Raw genomic sequence first — 21,395 nt, 5'->3', positions numbered from 1 at the left:
CCAGTCGGTGTCCATGGCTTCTCAAACACGGTGATGCTTGCTGTGTGGCCGAGTGAAGAGCTGCACCTCATAAGGCACCTTGACCTGGGGAGGGAGGGCAGCTCAAGAGGAAGTCCTGACACAGCCCTCTACACCTCCTCTTTTGGGACAGTGCACCAGAAAAGCCCCTGTGACGGCAGCAGTCACTCGTGGGGAATGTAAACTCTGTGTAAGTGTACACATAAACACACACAGAGGAAGAGAGTAAGGCCAAACACATGAGGACCACGCTGTTCAGGCTCACACAGCCCAAGGTCCTCTGTGTTGAGGACCTAGTAAGCCAACTACACAGCTGCAGTTCAAAGACTAAAGCCCTTCTGAAAACCAGCATACAGGAAGAGAATTGCTTATTTTCAGCCTCTTTATGCCCAAAGCCCACTGTCCAGTAGGTGCTGGGATGAGCCTTGAGATGAGCAAATCACCTGAGGTCTACGTAACCCACCATTTTCATCTTTCACAGATTGTGGCTCCTTTACCCCTTGTCCTCAGTCTGGAAACATTAGGAGCTCAAGACTGAAAATTAAAACAGGAAACAGCTGCAGGTACAGGCTGTAATGAAACAGCAGGGAGAAATAAGGTGGGTCAGAGATGTCATGAGAGGCTGCTCCCAGGAGGCACCACCCAGCCTCACTTCTCTCTGGCCGCAGAGGCCCGCGCCAGCAGCCACCATCTACTGCAGTTGCAGGTTTTGGCTCCACCCTCTTGCTTCTGGGCTCCTGCAGAAGATGGGCTGAGAAGGCCTCCCAAGCCTTTTCCACCCCATCCCTGGCAGGTGGGATTGTGGGAGACAGAGGATAGGCCCAGCATGCCTGGTTTAACAGCTTGGCTCACCTGCTACAATTCAGACCCAACCTGTAAAAAGGAAGGTTCTGGGTGGTATGGCCTCCCTGCACCTGTCTCCCTTCTAGCTCACACCTTAGCAGTGTACTGGTATGTTCCTAAACTTCCATGGCTGCCTCTGGTTCTGACAAAACACTAGGCTGCTACACCTTGCTGCCTCCCCAGCAGGGCCAATGCCCAGGTCAGCCCATTCCACTGCCAGTCAGCAGGCTCCCAAAGCCATACGGGCCTACGCCAGGCCGATGGGGGCGGCCACTTCCCAAGGAGGGACACCGCTTAGAAGCACCCCGTCTTGCCTATGGATACAAAGAGCAAGCTCCCTCACGTTGACCTGTTCCACCCCCCAGCCAACTCACAGCTCTGGAGGAGATGGGGCAGGGGAGCTAATGGGCGGCTGCTCAGAAAAGAAGCTGAGGCCTCAAGAGCCTCCTGGACTTGACTGGGCTCTGACACGAGGGAATGCATGCCTGTGCGCCTGCCCAGAGTCAGTGATCTCAAAACCATCCTTGCAGGTGAATGGACAGGGAATCAGTAAATCACTTACGACCACTCTGAACTCTTACCGAAAGCAAGTCGTATCCCCATATCATTTCCGCTTTCTTTCCATGTCATGTGCCTAGGAAGTCCACCCTTTTGGTTTCTGCTACTCCAGGTACATACATTTGGTTGATTCTACCTTTTTCATTTTGCAAGTCCAGTGAAGCTGACTCTCTACATTTTTAAATTATAGCAGACTTTGTGCTCCTTTTCTGGCACCAATCCAGTCAGATAATTTAAGTTTTATTTAGTTGTCAATATTCCTAGGATGTTGGCCTCTGTTACCACACCTTTAGTAAAATTTCTGAAATCATACCTGCTAATAGAACAATTCTTTATGTCAGTGAAACCCTTTGAAGAGGTTGGCACGTAATTTTTTCCCTTATCCTTCAGAGGAAGAGAAGCGGTAGGAGTCTTATTCAAACAGCTCAGAGATAAAACCAGTGATTCGTTCCCTATAACCCCAAGCATGTATCTTTACACCATTAGCCATAGACTAGCCCCTCAGTCTCATAGCAGTCCCTTTGCTGCTCAGTCTTGCCTGTCCCAGATCAACTCCACTGGAAGCCATGAGCTCACTTGCTTGTCCTCCTCAGTGAAGTGGTGCGGCCTATCTGAGGGGAACCTCCTTGTTGTTGAGGCAACTGTTGGGGCACTGTTCTGTTTCCCACCATGAGTTCCATTCTGGTTGCGGGTGCTCCAGAAAATGCACTCCTTGGATGGAAGCGGGGAAGGAGTTGTGGGGGAGAAGCTTGCGTGTGGTTAGTAAGTGCTGAAACCCAAGGAAGCAAAGAAGCTGCACTTAGAACACAATGCCTCTCAAACCCACAACAGACTCCCAGCCCGGAGCAAGACGACAGGCCAGGCAGTTTCCTACCATTGACAGATTTGTTATATTTCCTAATTTATATAAGCGTTTAATTTCTTTAAGTCAAATAAACAGAGTTCTTTTTATCCAGTTCTGAAGAATGCACTCCAAGGTACTACATTCAGGGATGAATCTGAGTTTCACATTTACCTATAAAGACAAACAAGGCAAACGCACAAAGAATACCAAAGTTAGACGACCAGACCAGAGGTCATCAACTGAAACTACCTTTCCAACATCCCTATACCCAGAATGGAAATAGAAACACTAGTAAAAGGGACCACAGGGGCTGACCTACGAACCCCCTTCCAAAGTGCTCAACGAAACAGGTTCAGGCAGCCACTTAGCTGTTGAGGCCAGGTAGCATTCCAGTGGTAGCACCGAACCGGAGTCTCCTGTAGAGCAAACCCTCTGTCCAGAGGAGACCCAAGTGAGTAAGCCCTGATGAGCAGCTGCTGCCGACTGCTTTGCCAAGTGTCCACGCCAGGCTGTGATGGAGTCACTTAGGAGGATTTCATCTGAGTCTTCAAGTTTGTTAATGAACTCAAGGGGCCCACCACCAATTGGGGTGTTCCATTCAAGAAGTGGTTGTTGCAAGGTAGTTTTATGTACCTGCAGCAAGTAAAGGAGGCTTGGGACTGATATGCAAAGCTCTCTCTCCCTTGAAGGGTCATTTAGCTATTGCTTATATATACTATTTAGTCAATTACATGTTGACTTCTTCTTTACAGTTGGCTGCACTTACCTGGTTGAGCTGTTGGCAGGTTCATTGTGTTTACAGCTGGTCTGCAAAACACTGTGTGACATGTTAGCATTTAGCAAGAATAGCATTTTGTAAGACTAGCCCAGACCTTGAGAGCCTTGTCCTATCTAACACATAGGTTATGAAGAGGGGGACAAGGAAGTTGACAAACGTGAAGTCATTGCTGCCTGTGTGATGTGGCCACTGCCCAAGAGAGAACATGTGTCAGACTCCAAGTGACAATTCTGACATCTTTTTGGCTTTTGGCCTAGAATTCAAAGATGAAACAAAACTACAGCCAGTCTAGAAGAGTGAATCCTAACATTGTGATAAATGCCCCTCCTTGTCCTCAAGTAAAATGCTCAGACTGAAAAAGAAAAGCCATAAACCAAAACCACTTATGATTGTTCCGAGAGTTATTGGTACTCACTACCTGCAATAAAAATCAAGATATGTTTTTTCATCATCAGAGAACTCATTTCCATAAAAGTTGTTCTGTCTTCCCCGCAGGGTGATCCATGTGTGGTTTGCAGGGACTTGGCAAACTAAACATGACAATGTTGCTGAGACTCTCGGGCTGTGCCCTGGGCTGACTGACCGGTCTGGGGAAGCCCAGCGGTGGAAAGGGAGATCTGCTCTGGTTTGTTGGCAGTAGTGACGTGGTACTTTCCTGTCCTTCCCGTTGCCAGCTGGAAGCTGAAACCATGACTCATAGGGGGAGGCTGGGGGGGGGGGGGGGGCGGGTGTGGTGCTGCTCACATCACAGACTCCGCGGAGCCGAAAGAAGCCAGAGGCTGATGAGAATTCCTTTTTCCTGAATGAACCCTCAGGAGGAAGGAAGAGCTACTGGTGGTGAATGGCAACACACAGCGTTCCTGGGCACCTTTCAAGTGATCTAAAGTAGCAGAGGCCTTTTCAGGCTTCTGAGCAAACAGGCTTTCTTCATAAAAAGTTTACAAAAAGAAACAAAAAAAACCCCACAAAGGTTGGAAAGGAACAGAAAGGTGAAGGAATGGCTGCTGACACTGACGGAGGGCCAGGCAGTGTACTGGGTGCTGCAGGGACCCGCTTTTATCTCAAGTCCTCAGCACCGTGTGAGGAAGATGACGTATGTCCTTTGTTTCATCCCTGATGCTGTTGAGGCTCTGAGGAGTTAAGTGAGTTTCCCCAAGGGTCATACAACTAGTAAATGATGGAACTGGGATTTGAAACTAGCCATTTATTTAACAGCAGTTTACTTATCTAATTTAACCTACCTACCTGATTACTTACTTAATCTTCTTAACTAGTAGTTTGGTTAATCTCTCATATTCAGAATTTCCTCTTCTGCAAAATCGGATTTTAAAAAAGTAAGCTCACAGGTGGTTTATTAAATGAGAAATGTACGGAAAGCACATAGCATGGTGCCTAACCTTAAACAGATTCTCAGTAATTTTAGTTTCCCATTTAGTCCAATGTTTATAGATAGAATGTTCTGTGAAAAGATGAAAAGGAACTGAAGGAAGGTCAGATTCAGCTCCGAAATTGAATAGCTTTTCCTAATCTCATTTTACCTCTTGGCCAAATGATAACAGATTAGGGCCAAATTCAGTTCCTTGCTTTCTCATTCCATTGAATCCCACATGCTTTCATTTACCTTCCTAATTCTCAGCAACAGAACTGCATGAACTCTAAGGACGTTGCTGTGTTCGCCTTCTATGAGGTTTGAAGTCTAGTCATTCTTGGAGCTAATAAGAAATTCAGAGAATCCACCAAATTCTTGAGGCAGCCCCCAACCAAACTCTCTGAAGAATTTCTAATGAAGATTCTCAAACTTTCCTAGGTCCTGCAGTCCTGAGAAACATATTGAGAACGCATACTCTCAGGCCCCGTCGTCAGAGATTCTGATTCAGAAGGTCTGGCGTAGGGTCCAGGAATCTGAACTTTTAACTTGCACATTTGGTGGCAAGAATGTAGGTGGTGTAAGGACCACAGTTTGGTCACATTGGCCTAGAAGCTGTTTTCATTGGTCATGAGGACTTGGGGTAAAGGTGAACTCATTAAGGTGGATATGAATCTCTTAGACTAAGATAGAATCCAAAAGTCAGTGGCACGATGTGTGATTATATTAAGCTATGAAAATGTATTTTTACTGTGGGAGCTAAAAAGAGAAAATAATGGTAAGACCAGTGTTGGCTTTGCTCTTTACCCAATAAAAAGTTGATGTGACTAAAATATTTGAAAGGTCCATTTTAGGTAGCTTATTCAGCTCAATTTAATATATAACAAAACAATCCTCTGGGTCACATGGAAATATTCTAACATGGGGCCTAAACTCAGAAAATTTACAAGTTTCATGGGGAAAATGACATATTTCCAATAATTATAATATAAAGCAAAATGACATAACTTCAGGAAAAAAGAATGTAGCATATTAAAGGGCAGTTCATAACAACTATATTTGTAATGTTTTTAGGAGGTGATATTTGAACTTAGCTTTAAAGAATAAATACAACTTTGAAAGGTGTATAAGACAAAGGGCATTCCAGGAAGAGGAAGAATATAAAGTCTCAGGTGTCTGAAGGAGCATAGGCTATTCTGGGAATGGTTGGAGAAACTTAGGGAGGTAGACCATAGACAGGCTGCTGCTGAAGGCTTTGATTGATGGTTGTTGCCAGGGAAGGCACCTATGTATTTGAAAGATAGCGCTGGTAAAACAATGAAGAGTAGATTAGATGAAGGCAGGCAGACTGACCAGCTGCCTCAATTGTAGCAGCCTAGGTGAGTGTCAAGAGCCTACTAACGGCAGCGTCAAAAAAGGAGATGGGCAGTGTTCATACCCATTAATTCAGATGTTCTCCCAAGTGCCTGGAATACACTAGACTGCCAGAGAAAGTTTGATGAGTGAAGGAGATCAAGGAAGAGAAGAAAAGGGGAAAGATTTAATAAGTAAGGAAAGAAAGATAATGAAGATATCTTTGAGGTTTTCATCTTGGATTCCTTGTTGGATGAATTTGTTGACCAATAACGACCACTCAGGAAGAACAGGAGAAAGGGAGGTCTTATGAAGGCTGAGTCCAGCATTTGTAGAGTTTTATAGACCTATGGCAGCAACAACACCCTCTCTTTCTGTTAGCTGGGCTAAGTCTGCCTCAGCGGCTGTACCCCTCCCCACAACAATGAGAGTCAACCCACTGGCTTTGAAGTTATGTGGAAATTATTTGTGAATTAGGTTAAGGGACCAAAGATTAATCTAGTAAAACACTTTTCAAATTTGTGATTTTGTTTAGGTGTTAAGATTTACAGACGTATAAAAATTAGGTTACAGTGATATTTATGTATTGAGGTTTATATCATATGAAATCAAACTGCCTGAGAAAATTCACGATGTATGGGAAACTTCTTGTAATGTCCTAATACAATTATTTCCTTCACATTTCTTAGTTTTTCATCATCAGGAATGAAATAAAGGTATCTTGTGATGTGTTCCTCACTTTTGATAATTCATTCAAAACTACAGACTTAAAATTCATTGTTAAAACAAAGCTGCAATGTTTGCAGTTCTTTAAAGAAGTTATTTCTCTCATAAACAAAAATTATAGTATTAAGAATATTCATCCAACCTATAAAAAAACAACTTAACTGGTGAGAACATTAATTACTAACAATGCTAGCTGGGAAATTTAAGATTACAGATCAAAGAGACCCTGGAAAATTTTTGAAATGGTCAAAGTTTGCACGTGGGACTCATTCTCCCATTTTCTCTAATCATTTCCCATTTCCACGAAGCCTCAGAAACACTCAGGCCTGTCTCCCTAAGCCTGCCCTTCTTCTCCAAAGAGCTTTGGTCAACCAAATGTCCTAAAATATTCCTCTCCCCTCCTCTCCCTTTTGAAATTGCCCACCCAGTGCAGCTGACCTGGACTAGAGATGGGAGGAAATCTGAATGAGCTGGTTCACAGCAGTACATGGAGAATAAATGACAGTCAGCCCCTTTACCCTCCAAGTGTGTACCTGCTGTTTTAAAAAGGGGCTGCCAAAAAACAAACGAACAGATAAATAAATAAATAATAAAAAGGGGCTGCCTTAGTTTCCAATGACATCAAGGCAATGGCTTCTTCAAGTGGTATCAATGAAGAGCAGGAAAAATGACACGCGCTGGAAAGGGCCCGTGAGACGGAGCAAAGGGCAGACCAGCCAGCTAGGAATCTGCTCCCAGCAGAGATTCTCAAAGTGGTTCTTGCTTTTCAAAAGTTCTTCTTATTCTTCACATCAGAACCCACTAGATCTCAAAAATAAAAAAATAAAAAAGGGAGGCCTTCCTCCTCTTCCCTGGCAGTTCCAGCCACGGAGATGGGGAGGCAGAGCCAGCCCTTTCCGAGGCTGGTGGTTTGCGCTCTGGGCTCTGTCTCTAAGACCGCCCAGGACTGAGGCCAGGGATGACCTATGGAGAGGCTGCCTTTCCTTTCTTTCCCGTTCTCCTCACCTGCACCCCACCATTCTATAATTTCTCAGTAATTCTTACTCATCATGCTGCTTTATTTATTTTCTCAGGTTTTCATAATTTACAAATGCCAGAAAATTCTTAACCTTAAACCTTCTCAGAATGATTGCTCTTTCATACTTTAAATGTTTCATCCTCTTACGTGCCTTAGCTCTTCTCCAAATGAGGTCCAACAGCTTTTCCTTTTAGGACATGTGATAATATAATGCATAATATTTACATCTTAAGTTATCAGATACCATCACTTTCAAAGAGTGGGAACAGAAATTGCTTTCCTAGAGTTGACAGTGAATCGGCACCATGTGTTAGACAAGAGGAGTCAGACCAGACCTTGGTTCAGCAACCTCAATTTTTTAAAAATAATTTTTATTTACTTTTAGAGGGGGGGGAGGGAAGGAGAAGACGATGGGGAGAAACATCGGTATGCAAGAGAAACATCAATCAGTTGCCCCCAAACGGGCACCTGACCCGCCACCCAGGCATGTGTCCTGACTGCCTGGCTGGGAATCGAACTGGCCACCTTTTGGTCTTCGGAGCAACGCCCTGCCCACCGAGCCATACCAGTCAGGACAGCTACCTCAGTTCTTGTTTTCTGGCTAAGAAAGAATTTAGAACCAAGACTCAAACTATAAGAGAAAGTTTATTTAGAAAGTCACAGAGGCGTAAGAAGTAGGCAGTGGAAGAAATGGGCTCAGGAAACACATTACAGAGGCAAAAGAAGGGCCCTTGGAGCTTAGGAGAAAGAGAGACAAGGAAAATGTGTCTGAAAGAAGTGGGTGGGGATAGGCCCTGTGTGCCCACAGAGAAAGCCGCACTGGGTCCTCCGGCTAGCGGGTAGTTATCTGGAGGTCTCAGAGGAGGATCCCAGTGGAATATTCATCAGCTTTCCAGGTGTGTACTTTCAGAGTAATAGTCTTTGCTGATTGGTCAGTACAAGGGCAGGAGATCATTAGTCAATGCAGCTGGTTCTGATGTCAGCCATGGTGTCGCTTGCCTGGTTTTACTGCTCTTCTGGGCCTGGAGCTGAAATTCGACAGAGGCCTCTCTACATATTTAATTTGGGTCAGAATGTCATCGTCCTGGGGGCTTAATGTGTATGGGCTCCTCTCCAGCCCCCTGTATGTTCCCCTTCTAAGGGGATCTAACCTGTATGATTACCAACAAACCAGGGGAGGAAAGGTCAGGAGAGGGTCCAAAATGCATGACCAGCAATACGAAAGGTCAGGAAGTCTAAACTGCATGACCAGCAATATGCTAGGGGAGGAAAGGTTACCCTGGGGGGCAAGGTCATTGTTTTCCCAGTTTTGCTTGCTGCTAGGCACCAGGAACTTCCCACTGCTACCGCCATGCCCCCCACCCCACCCCTCTTGACCTTCTGTACCTGGCCTATTGTCCTTACTCTGTTCCTGTCTGTCTAGCTGCCTACCACACAGGCATCCCTAAAATCATAACATGAAGTCATGTAACTTCAAGGAAAACTTAATTGGATTCAGTTCAAATGCTGCCATCGCTCCTTTTGGGGAAAAAATTGTAATAATCAATTGAAAATTAGCTATTAAAGAATGTAGTTACTTTTAAAAAGTAGATTAATACTTTTAGAACGATATAGTCTTCAGAGAAATTGAAATTTTTTTTACAAAATTCCTTCAAGCTAGACACTTAGCCTGTTTTCTCAATTTTGAAACATGTCTTTCTTCAAAATATAGGGGAAACAAAAAAATTAGATTACATGTTTGTTGAGAAGACATAGGAAGTCATAGGAAAGGGGATCCTAGAGAACCTGTGTGTGGGATGGTGTCTCTTTGGACCAGCGGAGAGGCTGGGGTAGAGATGCAGGTACCGGGAGTGACATCCGGGCCCACGGTACTTGCCACGGTACTGCCTGCCTTCCCTGCCACCCTTTTTCTTCAGAATAAAATTAACATAAAGGGGAAGGCGCTCTTCCACCTGATTGGCTTCCCAATAGGGTAGTTTATGGGTTGGTTCCCTTTTAATGCACCAGTTGGCTGAGAAAATCCCTGCTTTGGGATGCCCGAAGGACAACATCAAGTCAGGGTGACTAAAGGGAAACAGAATATGATTTCACAAGGAACTTGTTGCTCTGCTTTAAAGAACATCATTTTATAATTCTGTGAGGCTCATAAGGAATCCCTAACAAAGAGATACAGCAGCAATTGGTGGGTTGGTCTGTGGTCAATTTTCTTGGTCCATTATGCCAGTAAAAGGACTATTGCTTGAAAAAAGAAAGCGTTTATTTGAATATGCTGTTTTCCTCCTAGAGTTTTTAGAAGCCTAATTTAAATTTTTCCCAAAAATACTCTGACTACAATTTAGCTTCCATCTCAAAATTGGAAGCAATAACACCTATATTGGTGTTTTATAAGGAGAGGGACAGTTCATTGCCAAATCACACATCTCCCTCATTTAACACAGGAAGAAATGCATGTCCAGGAAGATTAGTGACTTGAGCAACATCTCCCAGCTAGTGAGAAATATGGGGTCTGTATTATACTTAAGCAGGTAGGAACTGCTGAAGATCACGGTGCTAGCTGCTTTACACTCATTATATCCATTTTAATCCCCACAAAGTAGATATTAAAGAGTCAAATGTAAATGTCATTTATTGAGCCTTTTTTTCATGCTAAGCATTTCAATACATATCTCTCGTCACAACAACCCACTGAAGTAGATCTAATTGGCCTTATTTTATAGATAGAAAACTAAGATGCAGAGAAGTCCTGCCAATGCCACTTTTACATAGAAAGGAAGCCAGGGATTCCCACCAGGCCTGTGCCTCACACCTAGTTTGTGTTCTTTCATGCTCCAGGGTTTTCAAATTACAGGTCACAGTGGTAATAGTGGGTTTGGTGGGTTCACCAGCATTTAAAAATAAGTGAATGACAAGACAACTGAAATCATATCAAGCATCTTCTTGGATCACAGTGGCATGAAAGTCAAAATAATCTACAATAAAAAAACTCAAAAACATTCAAACACATGGAGGCTAAATAGCATGTTTTAAACAATGAATGGGTTGTAAATGAGATCAGGGGAGAAATAAAAAATTACCAGGAAACAAATAAAAATGAATACACAACAACCCAAAATCTATGGGACACAGCAAAAGCAGTCCTGAGAGGGAAGTTCATAGCATTGTAGGCCTCCCTCAGGAAGCGAGAAAAATCTCAAATAAACAATCCAACACTACATCTAAAAGAACTAGAAAAATAACAAACAATAAAGCCCAGAGTAAGTAGATGAAAGGAATAATAAAGATCAGAGCAGAAATAAATGACATAGAGACTGAAAGAGCAATACAAAAGGTCAATAAAACTAAGTTGGTTCTTTAAAAAGATAAACAAGATTGAGGAACCTTTAAGCAGACAGACTCATCAAGATGAAAAGAGAGAGGGTCTACATAAATAAAATCAGAAATGAAAGAGAAGTAACAACTGACATCACAGAAATACAAAGGATTTTGTAAAAAAAAAAAAAGGCTATGAACAACTATATATATTAACAAATTGAACAGCCTGGGCAAAATGGATAAATTCCTAGAAACAAACAATCAGAAAACATTAATAAACCAATTACAACTAATTAAAGCAGTAATCAAAAAATTCCAAGCAAACAAAAGTCCTGAACATGACTTCACAGGCAAATTTCACCAAACATTCAAAGAAGAACTAGTACCTATCCTTATCAAATTATTCCAAAAAACTCAAAAGGAGGGAAGACTTACAAGTTCTTTTTATGAGGACACCATTATTGTAATTCCAAAGCCAGATAAAGACACTACAAAGAAAGAAAATTATAGACCACTATCCCTGATGAACATAGATGCTAAAATCCTCAACAAAAAATTAGCAAACCAAATCCAGCAATACAGTCAAAGGATCATACACCATGATCAGTGGGATTTATTCTTGGGTTGCAAGGTTGGTACAATATTTGCAAATCAATGAATATGATACATCAAATAAACAAAATGAGGGATAAAAATTACATGACTGTCAACAGATTTGTAAAAAAGCATTTGATAAAATCCAGCACCCATTTATGATAAAAACTTTCAGCAAAGTGGGAATAGAAGGAACATACCTAAACATAATACAAGGCTGTATATGAAAAACCTACAACCAATATACTCAATGGGAAAAAACTAAAAAATATTTCCCTTAGGATCAGGAACAAGACAGGGATGTCTGCTATCACCACCCTTATTCAATATAGTACAGGAAGTCCTTAGCCATAGTAATCAGATAAGAAGAAGAAATAAAGGGCATCCAAATTGGACAAGAAGAAGTAAAATTGTCATTATTCACAGATGACATGATACTGTACATAAAAAAACCTTAAAGACCACAAAAAAACTACTAGAGCTAATAAATGAATTTGGCAAAGTAGCAGGACACAGAATTTATATTCAGAAATCGATGACATTTTATACATGAATAATGAATTATAAGAAAGAGGAACTAAGAAGACAATCCATTTACTATTGCATCAACAACAAAATAAATACATTTATTAGAAACAAATTTAACCAAGGAGGTAAAAGACCTGTATTCAGAAAACTATAAGACATCAAAGAAAGAAATTGAGGAAGATACAAATAAGTGGAAGCATATACAATATTTACTATGTTCATGGATTGGAAGAATTAATATCATTAAAATATCTATACTACCCAAAGAAATGTGATTCCTATTAAAATGCTGATGGCATACTTTATAGATCTAGAACAAATATTCCAAAAATTTATATAGAACCAAAAAAGACCCAAATAACCTCAGCAGTCTTGAGAAAGAAGAATAAAGTAGGGGATATCACAATATCTGATGTCTAACTATACTACAAGGCTATTGTAATCAAAACAGCTTGGTACTGGCATAAGAACAGGCATACAGATCAATGGAACAAAATAGAGAACCCAGAAATCAACCCACACCTCTATGGTCAATTAACATTTGACAAAGGAGACAAGAGCATACAATGGAGTAAATACAGTCTCTTCAATAAATGGTGTTGGGAAAATTGGACAGGTCCATGAAAAAAAATGAAAGTAGGCCGCTTTTTTACACCATAAACAAGAATAAACTCAAAATGGATAAAAGACTTAAATGTAAGTTGCAAAACCATGAAATTTCTAGAAGAACCCTGGCCGCACAGTTCAGCTGCTTAGAGCATTGTCCAATATACAAAGGTTGTGGCTTATACCTCCTTACAGGGCACTTACAGGGATGAACCAATGGCCCTGACCAGTCCAGTGTGGCTCAGTTGGTTGGGTGTCATCCTGCAAAGCAAAAGGTCACTGGTTCAATTCCCAGTCAGGACACATGCCTGAGTTGCAGGTTTTGTCCCCCGATGGGGTGCATGCAAAAGGCAACACATCAATGTTTCTCTCTCTTCCCCTCTCTCTAAAAATAACTAAGTGAAATCTTTTTTAAAAAAAAAGTATCCACCAATGAATACAAAAATAAGTGGAACAACAAATCATATTTCTCTCTCTCCCTTCTCTCTCTCAAATCAATAAATAAAAATTTTAAAATAATTAAAAAATTAAATTCTAGAAGAAAACAGGCAGTAAAATCTCATAGCAATACTTTTGCTGATATATCTCCTATGGCAAGGGAAACAAGGAAAAAAAAACAAACAAATGGAACTACATCAAATTAAAAAGCTTCTGCACAACTAAAGAAATCATCAAAATGAAAAGGGAACCCACAGTATAGGAGAACATATTTGCCAATGATACATCTGATAAGGGGTTAATTTCCAAAAATTATAAAGAACTTACACATCTTAACACTAAGAGGACAAGCAATTCAATTTAAAAAATGGGCACAGGACCTGAATAAACATTTCTCCAAAGAGGACATACGGATGGCCAATAGACATAAAAAATGCTCAGTGTGACCAATCATCAGAGAAATGCAGATTAAAACCACACTGAGATATCACCTTACACCTGCCAGAATGGCTACCATTGACAAATCAACAAACAAGTGTTGGCGAGGTTGTGGAGAAAAGGGAGCCCATGTGCACTGTTGGTGGGAATGCAGACTGGAGCAGCCCCTCTGGAAAACAATATGGATTTACTTCAAAAAATTAAAAATGGAACTGCTTTATGACTCAGCTATCCCACTTCAGGGAATATATTCTAAGAATCTCAAACACCAATCTGAAAGAATGTATGCAACCTTATGTTCATAACAGCATTATTTACAATAGCCAAAATCTGGAAACAGCCCAAGTGCCATCAGTAGGTGGGTGAATAAAAAATCTGGTAGATTTAAACAATGGAATACTATGTAGCCTTAAAAAAGAAGAGAATTTTACCCTTTGAGACAGCATGGATGGACCTGCTAAGTGAAATAAGCCAGTCAAATAAAGACAAATACCATATGATCTCACATATGTGGAATCTAATGAACAAAATAGAATAGAGGCATGGATACACGGCACAGACTGACAGCTGTCAGAGGGGGTGGTGAGTGGGTTTCTGGATGAAATAAGGTGAAGGAATCAGCCAAAGGACATATACACATAGCCCATAGACACAGATAACAGGGTGGTAATGGCCTGAGGGAAGGGAGATGAGGGTGGGGGGGCGGGAGGTGGGCAAAGGAGGGGAGGAATACGGACATCTCTATAATAGTGTAAGCAATAAAAAATAAAGTAAAAAAATAGCAGACATACTAGTACTATCCTATTAGCCAGTGGGTTAAGGGTAGGGCCAGGTGTCTTATTTTATAAAGGGTTTTAATGGACTCCAGGTTAATCAACGTTGCTAAAAAAGTAAAATTTACTTACCTCTAATTTAGTCTTGATTTATAATAAGACAATTTATTTTAATACCACATTTGTCCAACTTCAAACTGAAGTTTATTTCCATATGCTAAAATATTTCATCCACTTCACAGGAAATATTTTTAAAAATCACATAGCTACATTTTTAGGTCATATTTAACTCAGTTTGAATTATTTGATGACTGCAGACCTTTATTGTGAGATCAATGCCAAATGTGCAGCTCTCCGTTTCTGCTAGGAATTTTAGCTTTTGCCTGTCCTCTACTGAGGATACTGCCCGTCAGGTACCAAGTTGGAAGATCAGATAATTAACCTAGGGTCAAGTAGTCCTTTTGCTGAGTTCCTTTTACTTTTATAAGTCTTTCCATACATCTAAATTCAGTCAATAAAAGTTTATGTGGGAAAGGAAGAAATTGAAAACATTGGTTTGGTGTTAGAAGAGCAGAATTTGGAACCTGACCTTACTTAATAAATTTCAGAATCTCTCTTCCCCTCTGGAAGGATCAGGGTTGATTCAGCTTGATGCAGGCTGAATGGTCACATTGTGCTTGAGTTATGAGTGGTGAGGGTTGAAATATAGAGTTGTCTGCTACCAGCAAGGGAGATGACAGGTTCTAGTGAATCAGGCTAAGCCAGAGTTTACTAAGTAATGCAAAGCACAAATAAAAATATCTCCTGGGGCCAAGTGTAATAAATTTTGGAGTTTTAGATACATACGTACATACATAAGATAGTATAATAAAAAAATAAAGTGCATCATGTCAGTTTTATGCGTGTGGAAGATGGCATGAGTGGACCCATATTAAACTAGGGCCAGAGTAGCCATTTCAGAGGAATTGTCCAGCATGTCTTGATTTCTTTATCTTCCAAACTGGACCAAACTGCCAACATTCCAAGAGGTCAGTAAGAGGAGAATATCCTATTTGTTTGTAAGGACTGATGGAATTGAACTTTGCGAATGACGGAGTTGCTAACCAATCATTGCTCAGTGCTCTTATTATGTGGTTGGTTTCCTTGGTTCCCAGACCCTATCCTTAGTAAGTCCTTTTTAAAAGTCATTAACATAAACTCAGGTGTGGCTGAAAGGGTTTCTTATAACTATGCAGACATGTGTTGTTCTTATCGCTTAGGAAATTCCAAGGGTTTCAGGAGCTCAGTGGCAGAAATGGAACAAAAACAAAGCACAATATATCTTTTTTATTATAAATCAGAAAATGTGTGTGTGTTATGATGTAAATGTTTTTCTTGTGGGTATGGTCAAAATTTGAAAGCCACTGCCCCGGAACACAACTAATCTGAGTAAACCTTAGCAAAATCTTATTATACAGGCATACTTCATTTTACTGTGCTTCACAGATGTTCTATTTTTTAAAAAAAAAATTGAAGGCAAGACTCTTCACCAGCAAAAAGATTTTGACTTGCTTTATTTTGGTACTCACTTTATTGCTGTAGTCTGGAACCAAACCTGCAGTATCTCCGAGGTATGCCTATAGTTAGCAACTCCACTGCAGGTTTTTATTAAAGCAGTCCTCAGATCTGCTACAGATGCTTCCCATCACATCTCAGTCATACCTGTGTCGCATTCCATCAAATGGTTGGCAGAGGACTCTCCCTCTACCCTGAAACCAACTGTCTGACATGTAGCCATGGGCATATGGGTTGACACAACGAAATCCATGTCCAGGCATTTCAGGAAGCCCACGAGGGCATCCCACGCATGCCAAAGTGTGAGTTAGAGGAGTGTCATCATTCCGTGTGAAAGATGACAAAGTCTACACCTCGCCCTTGAGTCATCGTTATTTTTCCATCACTAGGTTGTCCTGAAATAAGAGATTCTAAAATCCACCACGCTATCAATTGAAATAAGAGATTCTGCAATCCACCACGCTAACAATAGATCACTAGGACTGGAAAGAGCACAACTCATTTTGTGAACAGTAGCAAGTTTCACAAGGAAGAGGGAGTTTTGTTAATAACAGTGGTTAATCTGTATGACATTGTATTACATGTTCAGGATCCAAAGATGGATAAGACTGAGGCTCAAAGCCCAGGGGTGTTTAGGGCACAATAATGTCACAGGAAGAACTAGAAAAGGATACAATGTAACATTAACTGCTATGGTAATTAGTTGAACATTATCTAGAAAATGTGAGCAAAGAGCTGTCTTTGTAGTGTGGTGAAAATAACTAGATTGGTTGGACTCCAGGGATTGGCATTTACTTCGGTGTATTAACTAAAATAAAAAAGATATTCTATCCCTGGCCGTGTGGCTCAGTTGGTTGGAGTATCATACCATGCACTGAAAGGTTTTTGGTTTGATTCCTGGCCAGGGCACATGCCTGGGTTGAGGGTTTGATCTCTGGTTGGTTCACACAGAATGCACTGATATTTCCCTCACATCAATGTTTCTCCCTCTCTTTCTCTCTCACTCTGCCTTTCTCTCTCTAAAAATCAATGGAAACACATCCTCAGGTGAAAATTAAATTATATATATGAAATATATATAAATTATATATATAATTGTCTCTGGTCAAATATATGTAATAGAGAAAACTAAAAATTCAGATTCTGAAATGATATCCTATTTTAAAAGAAAAAATATGCAAACTTGAAATGTTGGAATGTAAGATTCCCCTTGTATTTTACAGCTAAATTAGCAAAGCTGGTGTCCCCAATACTCCTCTATTTGTTACCTTGCTTTCTGATTATGATACCAGGTTTGGGAAGACATCTATGAAAAGGATAGAAGAACCACGATTTTCTTTCAGCCACTGAACATTTTTTAATTGCTGTCCCTGTGGTGGGCATTATGGAGACTAAAGAAACTTTATGTTGCCTGCTTTTGGGAGAGGACTATCTTCTTACACTTTCAATAGACAGAGAAGCATCTCATTCTCACCTGTTTTGCGAGGCATTCCCTTCAGTTCCTCAGTCTGGGGAAAGCTCATTCTTCAACCTCCATCTCTAATTTACAAGGAATCTTTATGTTTATTCAAAAAATTTTCCTTAACAATACTTTTGCAAGAGGGCCCATTCTAAATCTATCCTCTCTTTTGTGAGAATGTAAAATAACTCATTTAAACAGAACCTGGCACTCTGGAAGAGCTCAAATCAGGGCTAATTATCTACTTGTTTGTTATTTTAATACTTTTATCATACTCTGCTATCAGTGTTATACAAATTCACTTTCTGGTTAAAATGATATTTTCTTGAGAGCAAACTGAGACAGTGTAAAAAGTAATCCTCTTTTTGAGAATTAAATGCCTAGTATTGTTCTGAAAAAGGGCCACAGCCTTACTATAGTAGATAGTGCCATGGGGTCCATGTTCAAGGGGAGGAAAGCAAGGCAGAGTGGTTCAGGGAGCTCGCCCAAGGTCTCAGAGCTGGCATGCCCCAGAGCAGGGCTTCAGACCACCAACCAGCTTCGAGCCTGAACCAGTGACCCCTTTGCACTTCCTAAAGAACCAGCTGCTTTGGGAGGTGGTGCGACAAAACAGACAGATGGTTCCAAGCCTGCGAAAGTGGACACCAGACTTATGTCTTCTCATTCGGGCAGGATGCAACCTCCCCAGACACTGATTTCGTACCCAGAAGAGGGGGGAAAAATGTAGATATTTTGCCAAATGATCTCTTTATCTTTTAGCTCAAACTCTGAATCTCTTCTGTGAATCACCCGGAAAGAGGGAGGAGAACAATGGTAATAGCCTATCATTAAGGAAAAACAATACTTGCTTTTCAGAATGAGTTTTTGCTGCTCCAAAAGGAAGCTGGAAGGGCCAGCAGGAATAGATCCACAGAATGGTTGGGGAAAACCCAGGGAAGAAAAAGATGAGAAACTTGATATGATGTTCAACTGGAGAATTAAAACAAACAAAAAATACCAAACAAAGAACTTGGGGGAAAGAGAAATACAGAGTTAGTGCTCCGCCTACAAATAAAATAGACTATCTTACCAAAATGTCTTTCACTTCAGAATGAAGGAATACTTGAATGCAGTCATGATGGGGAGAGCCCTGCGCTGGAGCTTGGTGGTCCTGAAGATGTTTCCCCAAGCAGGTGAGACCCCTTTGCAGAAGTCATTTTAACTCCTTAAGGGGGTGAGGGGACAGGATAGAGTATCCTAGAGTATCCTCTGTTTTAAATCTCATCACCTATCTTTCCCAGAGAAAATCACATACTTCTTCTCTATACTCGCCTTCATCTATATATCTGAGAACAAAAATCATGGATCTCATAAAAGCAACAAGCAAGAACTGAAAATGACATCTTATAAACCAAATTTCCAAAGATACTCAGTGTTTAAAAAAAGAATTATTAAGAAAAGGGTAAATGTAAACTATTGTTGATGTTAATTGAGTTATTGGTTTAAAAGCATTGAAAGGCAATAGGTTCCCAGGAGATATAGTTTGTACAAATGTAATGCTATTTTTGGCTTACAGGAAACGTGCTTACAATTCATGTGAATGCCCTGCAATTCAGTGGTAAAGACCAAAAGCAGAAGAGGCAAATTCATTAAAAACACACTTCCCTATATTTAGAACCCCCACACATTGTTCATGGTCACAGCATTGGACTTATTGACTTAGGAGTTGTTTTTATTTCCAGGGTTTAGAATGCTTGGCTCTTGGCAGGCCTCTGAAAAAATGCCTATACAATCAATGAATAAACATCTTCAGGAAACTGCTCCTTCATTAAAGCCAATATTAGTGTAATTACACTACTTTATAGTCTTTCACTTTAAGGTACAAAGAAACATGTAGACTCTCAATGATTGCAATTTATCTTTGAGTTATAGTAAGTGGCCAAATTCAGCATATCTGAAAGTGTGTTTAGTTGGATTGTTTCTGAAAAGCAGTACTTGGCAAGGTGTTCTGTTGTTTTTCTTCAGTGGTGGTATATCTTTTGGGACTTTTATGACTGTTACTACAAACCTACCTACTTTTATAATTGTAATTTTACTTTTAGAATTACAGGTCTTTTGTAAGTCTTATAATTATAAAAGTCTTAGTTAAATGTTCCTTTAAGTTAATTGGTGAATTGTATGAATTTACAGTAGACCATTAAATCATACTTCTAATGAGAAATACAAAGGAAAAGTTACAGCATTCAGTGAAACAAATATCTTTATGATTCTTGCAAAAGAACGTTGAGAAAAGGCAAAATAGCTAGTGGACTAAGCAAAGGATAGTGTTGCCAGCAGAAGTGGGGTCCTTGTGGTGTTGCAAAGAAAGCATTTTCAGAGACCCACAAGGGAGAATGAGGTCTGGTGGCTAAGATTTACTTCGGTGAAGATAGAGGGCTGCCCCCAGGTTCCCAAATTCTCATCTTCCTCTGTCAGCTCTGAAAGAAGTCGAATCCTGCCTTCACCAGGCCCGGAAGCAGGGCCCGTGCACAGACATTCTGCACCAGTGATTCGGCCCCTGTCTCTGTCCCAATCTGGCGAGCTTAGTCTGCTCCCAGCCGCCGCGGCTGCGCTCAGGCCCACGCAGCCTGCCTTCGAGGCGTCCCGGGTGGCTGCTAGGGCCACGTGGCTGCTGTAGCGAGAACGTGGGAACCAGCGAAGGGGTCGAACACGTGTTATAGGGGAGCAAGGAGGATGGGGGGAGGGAGAGGGGCTTTTGTCTTTGCCAGGCTCAGCTTATATAACCTTGGGCTTGGGAAGGGCCAGGCATTTCTTTAAACTAACCAATCAACTTCCCAAGCTTTCATGGGCTCACTGGTCCCACCCACTAACCAATCTACTTTCCCAGATCTTCTGGGTTCTGTTTCCTTTATCCAGTCCAATCCTTTTTTCAAGCTAGGCAGGCAGACCTCTATGGTCGCCATTTTAGTCTCCACTGTGCGTGCTTCACAGAGGCGCCTCCCCTTGCGCCATTTGACTAACACTGCGCATGTGCGTCCTTACTCCCTACAGCTGACAACCTGACAGTCTGGCGGGCTGCAGCCTACGTCGGGAAGAGAGAGGTGTTAATCCTCTTGGCTGGGCAATGCTGCTATCCCCTGGAGTATGTGAAGCTGTAGCTCTCTGGCTAAGCAGGCTATGCTCCTTAGTTGACTATGCTTAATAATGTCTTCTTTTGCTTCCTTTCTTAATATTTAGCTATCTATGCTAACAATAGACTTTATAGACTACTGTTTTTGTTCTACCACCAGCTTTGAATACCTTAAAATCACAAATCTTTGCTGCAACAGTTTATATTTCCTTATCACTTTTGATTTTAAGTATTTGAGTTTTAATGCATAACTAATAGAAATGTGTTGAGGTGAGTTGATAGATACAATATTCTTGGCGTATGTTAAGCATTCAGGTTTTAGCAAATAAATTATAAACTTTCAAGTAGCATAGGTAAAATGTTATAGATCGTGTCCATTGGGGTTCTTTTTTTTTAACTTTTTATTAAGTTTATTGGGGTGACACTGGTTAAGAAAATTATACAGATTTCAGTTGCACAATTCCACAACTCATTATCTGTACCCTGTATTGTGTGTTCACTACCCCAAGTCTCCAAAAATCAACATTTATCTCCCATAATCCCACCCCCACTACCCTGACCCCCTCCCCCATCAATCACCATTCTGTTGTTCATGTCCAAGAGTTCTTTTTCTTTTTTTGCCTCAATTCCTCCACCTCACTCATCTATTCCCCCACCCCAACAGCTGTCAGCCTTCTCTCTACCTATGAGTCAGTCTGTCTCTCTTTAGCTTGTTAGTTCATCTTGTTTATATGAGTAAAATTACACGGTACTAGTCTTTCTCTGACTGGCTCATTTAACCTAGCATAATGTGCTCCAGGTCCACCCATACTGTGGCAAAAGATAAAAGGCCCTTCTTTTTTATGGCCAAGTAGTATTCCACTGTATAAATGTATTCCATTGTATAAATGTACCACATTTTTATCCACGCATCTAGTGATGGATACTTGGATTGCTTCCAAATCTTGTCTATTGTAAATAATGCTTCAATGAACTTAGGGGTACATATATTCTTTTGAATTAGTGTTTCGGGATTCTTTGCATAAATTCCCATAAGTGGAATACCTGAGTCGTAGAGCAGTTCCATTTTTAATGTTTTGA

General features: G+C 40.9%; 1 protein-coding gene across 3 annotated transcripts in view; it reads left to right on the top strand.

Moving 5' to 3' along the window:
- MCF2L2 (MCF.2 cell line derived transforming sequence-like 2) overlaps nt 1-21,395 on the top strand; it is a 221,869-nt gene that overhangs the window by 110,812 nt on the left and 89,662 nt on the right. For all 3 annotated transcript variants that reach the window (XM_054581079.1, XM_054581097.1, XM_054581088.1), the window contains one exon: nt 18,296-18,378. In XM_054581079.1, coding sequence (XP_054437054.1) covers nt 18,296-18,378 — 83 coding nt within the window. The remainder of the gene's footprint in view (nt 1-18,295; nt 18,379-21,395) is intronic.

Source organism: Pteronotus mesoamericanus, unplaced genomic scaffold (assembly GCF_021234165.1).
Source record: "Pteronotus mesoamericanus isolate MK-2021 breed Mesoamerican mustached bat unplaced genomic scaffold, CSHL_Meso_final contig_116, whole genome shotgun sequence".
Taxonomy (NCBI): domain Eukaryota; kingdom Metazoa; phylum Chordata; class Mammalia; order Chiroptera; family Mormoopidae; genus Pteronotus; species Pteronotus mesoamericanus.
Note: the sequence above shows the minus strand (reverse complement) of the source record. Positions and strands in the feature narration are given on the sequence as shown.